Genomic DNA, 10,574 nt, shown 5'->3' on the forward strand with positions numbered 1-10,574 from the left:
TAGCACTTAGATTTATGTCAACATAGTGACAGTTGCTATATGTAGGTTATTTACTGAAAATTGCCAGTAGTTGGCTATGTCTGCAGAAGTTGTATGATGTACAAAATTGTTATTGTATTCATACGTTTTTTTCTTCTTCTTTCTGTTGGCATACAGCCAGCTATTATTATGTGTGATGATTAAGTGATTTTTATCAGTCATGAAGACCTGGATGAGAGCATTATTACAAACAGTAAACTTCTAGCTTTCAAAGCATTCTAGAGTTGTGACTTGTGGGGTTTTTTGGTAAAAGAAATGCATTCATATTTGTTTTTTTATACTTCATATTGAAATGATGGATAGATGTATGCAAAAAATTAAACATTTTATTAGTAATCCATGTATCAAGAATATTTATCTTTTATGGTTGTTGGTTTGTTTTCATAACTCTTGTCATTCAAAATGATTATACCAATACCAATTTGAGGAGGGGGGGGTGGCCTCTTCCACACAACTTTTGATCGATCACGACATCACAGTGCAAAAATAAAATAAAACTAAATCAATGCAAGTCATGTAATTCTGGTTGACTGAAATTCAAACTGGGTTTGATTATTAGAGATGGATTTGACTGCACATACCCAATAGGCCCCATAATACATCGTCAGTTTGCTAGTCATTTGAATTTTGATATCATAACATCATGAAAATTTCCTGAGAGTCGGCCAGTGACAAGGTTCAATAGCTCTTTAGAATCACTTATGAAATGTGCTATTAGTGCGATAGGCTTTAATAACTTGAAGACAATTTCTGTATGAATACAACAAGGTAATAAAATTGCTTGTGAGATGATTGTTTTAAAGTTATTGTAATTATAATATTGAATAAATAAACCAAACTTGCGTTTCATATTACATCAGCAACCACACAGTTTTTAAAAATCCACATCAATTAAATAAATAAATGATTAAATATAGAAAATGTTTAGGTACTTACAAAATGCAGCATTATGTTCATTATTGACAAATTTCAATTTTTATAAGAGTTTCCTATATCCAGTGAAACTGAGTAAATTAAACACCTTAATCGGTATGCCTTCAGGGACATATTCAGTACATTATTATATGGTGCTGTTCAACTACTATACTAAGCAAAGTGTAGCTCAATTTAGGGTTCTATGTTACCAGTTGGAAAGGGTTGAAAGTCCAAATGGAGCAAGTATTTCACTCGCCCCAATCAAAAGATTCTGATTTCATCATTCAAATCCTACAGAAAATAGCATTTTGACATTGTTTTCAACAAGGCTGAAATACAGGCAATTTCATCATAGAGAAGTTAACAACAACAACAAAAATACCCACTTCTGCCACGTTAGGTGGACCAAATTTGCTGACTAAGCTTGTAGAACATTAATTTTTGGACCGTTTAAAATAATATTATTGCTGAAGGCTGGCTAAATTGATGTTTGCTGATGAAATTTGGAATGTGGATGTCACACTCCTCTTACGCTTCTGTCGCCACGCCCTTATACCAATATTGTGTTCATATGCATCCAAATCGAAGATTCTCCGGACTCTATGATGAAATAAGATGATATCCTGTGACGCACCCTCTCTTGAAATTCAGCTGTCCGCATATCATGCACGTCTGCCAAAAGAGAAAAACCAGATATTTTTATTTCATATTCATTTATTGTCACTACAGTGATTGTAGGCATTAACGAGACGGTAATCCCTCCCCCTATACCTCCTTCACGAGAATTATGAATTCCAATATTCAGGCAATTATTATCCCGGCAATTGTAAAGGGGGTCATGATCTGATTTTCGTTGCAATTCTCTTTCTCGTAGCCCCCCCCCCCCCTCTCTCTCTCTCTCTCTCTCTCTCTCTCTCTCTCTCTCTTCTCTCTCTCTCTCTCTCTCTCTCTCTCTCTCTCTTCTCTCTCTCTCTCTCTCTCTCTGCATTCTATGTGTTATTGCTAAATTCTTTTGATAAAATGAAGGATAAAAAACATTGTAAAAATCTCTGACCTTTGATATATATATTTTTTTTGTAAACGTTTAAATGCATGATCTACATTAATGTAAGGAATGTGTGTTAGAAGTACTCACCCCCTATTCGAGAGGTTATTGAATCCAGAGAATATGAAGAAAGAAAGAAAATGAATTTTTGTTAAGTTAGCGAAAAAGATTGTTACCTGAAATGAAAAGTGATCGATCACTAGCCACTTTATACCAAATTGAGAAAATAATTGTGCTATCTTTTTCATGAAAATTTTACACTATCCATTTGGAAATAAATGTTTCGTACCTAACCATTATAGTATATTTAAATGTATTTTGCTACAAAAATGTACACAGTCATATAGACTCACCATTTCATATTTATATTGTCATTACCCTATCCTGACAGTTAATAGAACAACTCATGTTTAATTAAATAATGCTCATTTGAGTTAGCTTTTCAATTCATCAAATTCATCAAAACGTATCTAAATAAGCAATAATATTAAAGTAATATCTCTTCTTAAAGTGTCTATAACCACACAATATTTTTCATAACGATTCGAAACGGGTAGAATAAACGAGTCGGTTTGTGTTTGAAACTGGAACTTTATAGTTCATGAAAATCACATCTATGTATATTGATTGTCTTGCAGCGTCTTTACTTACCCCCTGCATCCATCCGTAGAATAGACCAAAGAAAAGGAAAACAAACAATAATCAATGAAGGCAATGTTGATTACATAATGTTTACGATCATACTCAAGAGATCCCAAGTTTGCTCAAAATGGAACAATATTCACTATATTTATGACGTCGCATTTTTTACATTATCAAAATATTTTTGATTTCGCTTTGAAGGGATATTCATTCTTTGGTGACCTAAAATTGGGAAATTCAAAACAGCTTGTTAAAAAAACAGTACAACTTATCACATATGGCTATATCCATGAAATCCAAACTGTGCTGAAATGATCAATATTGTCTTCATAATTTACAAATTGAAGAAAAAAATGCTTGCTTGCACAGTTGCACTGCTGTCTTGATCTTGATATATGTACATTTTAAAGATCTATTCATTTTTTCTTTCATTCAATCTTTCTTTCTTCGTCTTTCCTTTCTGGCAATCTTGCTCATAGATATAAAACGGATTATTATAAAGTGAAATAAACCATGATACTCACAAATAAGTTCACCTGAATCCACGAAAAGTCGAATAAGGACAAAGAGGAAAAAAGAGGCAGAGTTGAATTCATTTGAACCCAGGTGCGTGGATTGTTCATCTTTTAAAATTCAACGAATTTATTTTATTTTATTCAAGAGTTCATTCCAAAAGCTCTATCCTTTTTAAGCGAAAACCGTAAGGCAAAATAGTGGATGTTTGTGCAGTAGTCAATACGCAATTATGGCAAAATCACAAGTTAAATTTATGATGAGGCTGACTTAAAACACACAAAAGAATGGTCATTAATCAAATCATATACTTCAAAAGAAACGTTAACATAATGATAATGGCAGAGGAGTCGCAACAAGCTTCTTTTATAAGAAGAAAACAAAAGGGGGATGACATGAGATGACATTTGAATGAGACTTTAATCAGGTGACACAAATCTAAGATGTTGTCAATTTGAGGAATTTGGGTCGATAAAAGACTCCGAAGGCTAATTTAAAAATCCGGGCCATCATCTAAGGTCTAATGGGAAGACAAACAAGTGATTTAATCAATACTTACGATCTGCTCAATGTGATGTAGAAAAACAAGCAAGCGTCGACGGAGACAGGTTTGATGTAAACAGGGGGTCAAAGAAGCGTGAAAAAAAATAATTAGGGAGAAGTTTAAGCAATACGAAAGCGAAAGAATAGGTAAAAAAAACTACATAATATTATATTAGAGAACATTGACTATGTGAAAAGCGCCAATTTGAAGACTATATTAATTTCATGATCCTTTAAAACCCTTACTATGGAGTTTATAATTCAAGTTTATAAAAAAAATCACATCTAAAAGAATACCAATAATATGTGTGCGCGTGTGTGTGTGGGTGTCTATCAATCTCTTATTATATTTTATCTTATGCTTATCATGGTCTCTCCTTTTTCCAATAGTTTTTGTTGGAGAAAATCCACGGGGGGGGGGGGGGGTGATTGAGATTGGTTTGGACGGGGGTGTGCGGCTGAAGCGTCTAATCTTTGGGCAGAAAATGATAACTATTATTAGGAACTTCCATTCAACACGCAAACCATGTTTAAGGTTTTGCGACCATCGGCAAGGATTTCGGATGAAAAAACGAAATGATTTCAATTATTTTTGCGGGTTTTGCATCTGGAATTTTCACTTTAGCGAGATTATTATCCTGATCATATAGTAACCCGTGTTTTAGTTTAAGATCTGAAAAGTGGGGACACTCATAAGGATTTTGCAGCCCAAAATCATACCCGTCCCCATGTTAAGGGATTTTTTGGCAAAAAAGTAACCAATTAGAGCGGCACATCCCCGTATACTGTATTAGGCGAGTACCCCCCCCCCCCCCCCCCCCCCTTATTGTGTAACGTACTTGAATATAACAATATTTCTATGTTGTCTATCTTTTATTTTGATGGTTGTTCTATTTATAATGTGTGGCCAAAACAAATTTTCACGTATTCTTGTGAATTTGGATTGAGTAAAAAAAAAATTGAATTTAAGAATTGAATAGGATTGACTTACCGGCTATATGTTTTGATTGTCGAGAAGAAACAGGCGGTGGCCAAAGTGAGCGGGTGGAGGAAATAGAAAGAACGAAACTGAAATTACGATTTGCTATCAAATTCAAAGTTTGAGCATAAAAACCAGGGAAAAAAGAAATACAAGAATTAGGTGAGATCCACAGCCGTTATTAAGTTCATGATGACTGCAATTTTTAGTAGTAGTGGTAGTAGTAGTAGTAGTAGTAGTAGTAGTACTAGTAGTAGTAGTAGTAGTAATAATAGTAGTAGTAGTAGTAGTAGTAGTAGTAGTAGTAGTAGTAGTAGTAGTAGTAGTATTGTTATTTGTATTATTATTATAGAAATTACAATTATCATTATTATTATTATTATTATTATTATTATTATTATTATTATTATAATTATTATCATTACAATTATCATAATTATTATTATTATTATTATTATTACTATTTCGCACAGTGAGTCCTTTTATAGGGTGAAGTTTGATCATTACAAATATAGCAATGGGTACAACACGTACTAGGAGTTCCTAATCCCAGGGGGTCACTCTCATACACAAATGCTATACCCACCCGTATCCATCAACCTCTGTCGGACCCTTTTTTATTTAAAGAAAACGTCGAAACCTGTGAACTTGAAAAGGGACCCCTTTTTGGTTTGTGTGCGATCAGTGCTTGAAAACTACCCCTTTTTAAAGAAAACGTCGACGCCGCCGTATAGCTAAAAAAAAAAAAGACACCCTTTCGACGCTTTTTCTGGACGCGGGTGCGTAGCCAGTCTTGTTGGGAGTGACCCCCTGTGTTCCTAATAACTACATTATAACAATGCCAAAGGCAGTGCAAGAAGGGGTAGTCTATGGGGCAAAATTTGCAGATAGATTGGTCATAACTTGAAAATTGCTTAAACCTTCGTTGATTATGCACAACATACACTGTCCTACTTGTAGCTCTTGCTCCCTCTATATAGAAAACAATGCCTAATCGGTGACCACTGGTCCCCCATAATCCTCTTTTTCTTTTGTTAATTGAGAACTGAGTTGATGAGAAAACCACCTGTCCAGTAACCTTGCAGGGCGGTCTAATCCCTCCTATAAACTATTACAGATAAGCTTTTTTTTTTTTAAATTGCATTACTCACTCCTCTGTGCCACCTGCATGCCCTATCGTTATTCTTGGCGGGATTGAACGACTTTTTACATCTCTTGCACTGTTCCGTCTTCTCTGAACGGTTGCTTTGGTGACGGACCACGCTTAATGAAGAAATGGACTCCCGATGATCTCCGATACTCTCCGAAGCAGCGTCCATTGGTTCGTTCGGGTCATGTTCGTGTTCTGATGATGCTTGCCGAGGAGAGGAAAGAGATGATGACGAGGAAGTTGTCGATGTCGTGTTTTTAAGGTCGAGAGGAATCACATCAAATGATGTTGTATCAGTAATGAAAACGTTAACTTTGGGGCTACGGGATCTCGGGCTTTTGTTTGATGTTGATGATGATGATAGAGATATTGTACTGATCGAACTACGGGATGAATTCGGTCTTGACTTGGACGATGGGGCCTCGGAGAGAAGTGATATTCGGGGTGGTGCCGACCTCAGTCTACTTCTCGCCTCGAGTTTGCTGGAGCGGAGTCTCGTCAACTGCCCTTCGAGGGTAATGGCTTCTTTTCTCACCTGTTCTTGATGTTCACGTACCTGCTTCAAGGCAGTCGCCGCGCTCCGAGCGCGCTGCGTCATCAGCTTTCCCTCGACGCAGCGTCGCCGCTTTTGATGCATTGGGAGCCGCGAATACACCATCTCCGCGTTGCATCCCTCGCAGGTCACCAATCTAAAATCGCACTCGGCGACGTGCGCGTCCAGCTTCTTGCGCGTCATCTCTTTATGGCAACCTCTGACCTTGTTCAGACAGTCGACCGTCCCGAACTTGCATTCGTTGAGGACGTGATCGGGAAGGGCGCTGAGTTCGCACCGATGGCCGCATTCCCGGTGGCACTTGACGATGAGTTTCAACAGACGACCGATGAGGTTCCCTGGGGCCAAAGATGGTTCATCAAAGAGCGGGCTCCTGCAGAATGGACACGACTTCAGGAGTTTAGGGACAGGTCTGAGCGCTTTGAGGCAGGAAGAACAGACGGTGTGTTGACAAGGATGCATCATCATCGGATCTACCAGAACTCCCCGACACAAGGGACATATCAGATCCCTAGACACAGGACCAACCACGAACTTGATGTTAAAACCCATGCTTGGTGTCTTGTCCAAGAACTAGTTCACAAGGCGAAACTGTAACCATGCATGCAATCTTTCACGTAGGCCTATTTTATCACCTTTGGTGTTATTTTCTCGTCATTCAAATTGAATGTAAAACAAATATTTATTTTTTAGATGTCTCCACTAATTATAGTGTCTGCATACAACCCCTTCAAATCTCAGGCTAACACGTTCCTTACACTGGTTGTTATCTCCTTGAGATCGGCTTCTTGACGCGGATAACTGTTCTTTGTGTATTCTGTTTCCACAATCAGTATTTACCTTTTCGGGTAAGGTACACTCTGTCTCCTGCAATGATAAATAAGAAAACAAGCGGTGACGTTAATTAAATATAGACTCTCAGCTAAGTAAACATTGTGACTCCGTGAGTACTCCAGTTCATTTAGCATGTATGACTTGTGTATTAAGGTAATTATTGATTTCAATTTGATATTGGTTCGGTTCTTATCTATATAGATGGAATTGTTAGATAGCTCATGAATTAAACCAATAAATTGCAAAGTGGAACTTACACCCTAAAATCAGTTCGAGTTCTTCTATCCTTCTCCTTTTCCGTCTTCATATTAGTATAGACCTATCTAAAAATAACTCTTCCAGCATTACCAACATAATCATTTTACTCTAAAAAATGTCCAAAGAAACTTTACACTATTTCCCTAATAGCATTCCGCCAGGTATATCGAAACAAAAATCCTTGTGTGTGTGTGTGTGTCTTTTCTTATTTCATGTGCTAATGATGTGGGTAGGAGAAGACTACAACGATGATTATATTAGTTTTTTTTTTCTCACTCCCTTGTTATTTTGGTTGATTTGGGTAAAAATACATCCCGTCCGAAAAGAACAAAGGACCCGCGCTCTCTTATCTTCTCTCTCTTCCCTTTTTTCACGATTGTATTTTTGAGCCCCCCCCCCCCCCTCCCTCCCTCTCTCCCCGAGCCACGTCAATATCAACATTTGTTCTAAACAAAACAGGGTTTATTTTCAAACAACTCACAAGAAGCCCGGTTTTGATAAAATGCGTCTGCAATTGCCAATGGTTACTATTCTATAGTAGCATGCAGATAATCGTAGGTATGCACTTCTTTTCTTTGATTTATTTTTGTTCATCCATCTTGACAATTGCTCAATGGTATTGGAAGATTAACCACGCATGTATGGTTTCTCTCCTCCCCCTCCTTTACCCTATTGTGAACATTTTTAAGGGAATCTCTGCTTGTAATTTGTGATCGATACATGAAAACATTTGTTGCGAATTACCCGTAAAGGCTGTAATACATGGTCAAGTAAGATTCCCAGTATGGTCATGTAAGGTTTGGAAGAGGGTGAATGAAAAAGAAAAATGAGTAGAGTGAGGGGGGAGTGGAGTAGGGGGAGGGGACATGAAAAGCTTATTCGACTCGATGGTATTGCTCTCTCAAATTCATTCAACTAGTAAGACCGCTGCCCCCTCCCATGACACAGGTGCCCCTCAATCAACGCTACGCCACTGTTTCTATATAGGCCCAAAATCGCGTTCGCAAATACTGTACAAATTCAGCCTAGGGAAATTTCAATAGAAAATGAGCGACATTGTATACAGTGGCGTATTTTTGTATAGGATATATACAAAAGGTTAATACAATTTCCATTGAGTCGATCGTGTTTTTATGACAACTCTTCTATTTGTTTCTAGACACCCTGTACATGATCGTCACTAGAAGACACCAGTCGGGATTACACGGTTACTTATCACTTATGGCTTAACAATGGTCTCGTCGTTAGGGCTTCTTTGCGTAGTCCAAGCCTACGAATGTCTATACAAATTGCTCTTGAAATCTCAAAAAGAAGGCAGTGTTTGTTTTTTGCCAGACGCGAACTTAATGTAAATATTCAACTTTCCTTGTTTACCTACAAATTTCCGTTATACCGATTTACCTAAGGAAGATTGGATATAGATAGTCATTAAGACTTGATACATGATTCTGTTTTAATCATTGCCTCCAAGGATTTTTAGCCAGTGAATGTGGAATGCAAGCTTAAAAAGACTTTGGTCCATGCCATTAGATACATATTAATTATTATATCGGCCTTTCATGGGCTCATACAAAATATGTATGTTATAATAAATAGTATTTTTCAAGAATTTCAGTAAACCTTATCGGACAAAATATATGTAATTCTAAATTGCATGTATATCTAATTTGTATAACACTTCAGTCATATCCCATGTAAATTGAATTCTTTAAATGATTTTAAATGTATATACAACATAGATAGACAGATAACGGGAACTCATATTTGTTAAAGGTAATTTTGCACTATCTAATGTGGAAAACGTGTTAAATTTAAGACAAATATCTGTTTCCTGTGCGTACAGAGATATTGCCTCTTTTCATTTTTTGACTGAGAGCATTGTGTAAAATTTAAGGACAAAAGGGTAACTGTATTATATGTTTAAAGAGATGAATTCCTGTTTTTAATAACGTAGTTATTTCAAAATATATATATGCTCCACATGCCGAAACACGTGAATACCTTAAAACATTATTATGTAAAAGTAGGCCTATTTATCATTTTGACTTTCCTAGTTATCGAGACAGTCCATAAGATTGAATGAAATAGACTTTCCGTCAAAGCCCTATAAGTATTTCTTAAGAAATCATATACTTTCAATAACACTTCCTTTAAAAAATGAAAAACATTCGAAAGAATTGCTTACCTTCAAGTCATGATATTCACGTCGCGTCTTTTTATCTTTCAATCATCCCAAAAATATCTCCTTTCGCTTCTTGAAGTATGGCATGATTATACGTTCCTTTGCAATATGACATTCCTTCGTTGTGATGAGTATATCTCTCCTTTTTCTCTCTCCATCGATCGTTCGAAGTCAAAAGACAGTACAATGGGTTGGACACAGAGCAATGAATGGTCAGCGACTGATAGCCAAATAAAAAGGAACGACTTTGGAGGCGTTCTAGTATTGATTTCTACATTTATGCGGTGAATCCGGGCTTTGTTTTCTCTTCAGGGTACAGGTATAGAACGCAAGTATCCATCATGGGTGATTGCCACTCGGAATGAATAAGAAAAGAAAAAGACATCGTGATTACGTAATGACTGCGCTTGGTATATTATTCGCTGGATGCGTGATTATTAACCTCTATATAGAATCGTCTGTCCGTCACGGGCATTAGATAATATATGGGAGATGTTGCATATAGTTGTAAATCAAAATGTAAATGCGAATACGTATATTAATAGGAGTACTATTGAGGCTCTACCCCAGGGGCCGTACTAGAGCACCCCCCCCCCCCCAGATGTTTAGATATATGTACCAATATCTGTGCAATTGTATGTTATCTCATATCCAGTCAGCTCAGCAAGGTGAACAAATATGACCTATATTTGTTTTCATATTTAATATCTTGTGTGTTTTGATCAGGAAATAACATATTTGTCATCCTGTCATTTGTCATTCTGTATTTATGATATAAGAAAGGGTCTTTATTTGGCTTGTACTTTCTATAACGTATAATGTGTGTTTGGTCAGGAAATAACTTTTTTGTCAAAAGAAATGTTCTTTTGTTTTTACTTGTAGTTCCATATCTGATAATCTAGTTTTGATCAGGAATTAACA

General features: G+C 36.7%; 1 protein-coding gene and 1 long non-coding RNA gene across 2 annotated transcripts; both read right to left on the bottom strand.

Moving 5' to 3' along the window:
• Positions 1–363: 363 nt before the first annotated feature.
• Positions 364–3,002, bottom strand: LOC105438290. The gene is made up of 3 exons (XR_970907.2): positions 2,651–3,002; positions 2,090–2,092; positions 364–1,626 (listed from the first exon to the last, which is right to left on the bottom strand). It is a non-coding gene; the product is annotated as an uncharacterized LOC105438290 (long non-coding RNA).
• A 1-nt stretch (position 3,003) lies between these two features.
• Positions 3,004–7,065, bottom strand: LOC115918660 (E3 ubiquitin-protein ligase PDZRN3-like). The gene is made up of 3 exons (XM_030986217.1): positions 5,828–7,065; positions 3,714–3,719; positions 3,004–3,177 (listed from the first exon to the last, which is right to left on the bottom strand). The coding sequence occupies exons 1-3, from the start codon at positions 6,929–6,931 to the stop codon at positions 3,136–3,138; spliced, it is 1,152 nt and encodes a 383-aa protein (XP_030842077.1). The 5' UTR covers positions 6,932–7,065; the 3' UTR covers positions 3,004–3,135.
• Between the last annotated feature and the right edge of the window lie 3,509 nt (positions 7,066–10,574).

Source organism: Strongylocentrotus purpuratus, unplaced genomic scaffold, assembly GCF_000002235.5.
Source record: "Strongylocentrotus purpuratus isolate Spur 01 unplaced genomic scaffold, Spur_5.0 spur5_contig_837, whole genome shotgun sequence".
Taxonomy (NCBI): domain Eukaryota; kingdom Metazoa; phylum Echinodermata; class Echinoidea; order Camarodonta; family Strongylocentrotidae; genus Strongylocentrotus; species Strongylocentrotus purpuratus.

Bases quoted from the DNA above. Each gene is read 5' to 3' on its own strand.
- LOC115918660 (XM_030986217.1), bottom strand. From the start codon at position 6,931: ATGGGTTTTAACATCAAGTTCGTGGTTGGTCCTGTGTCTAGGGATCTG.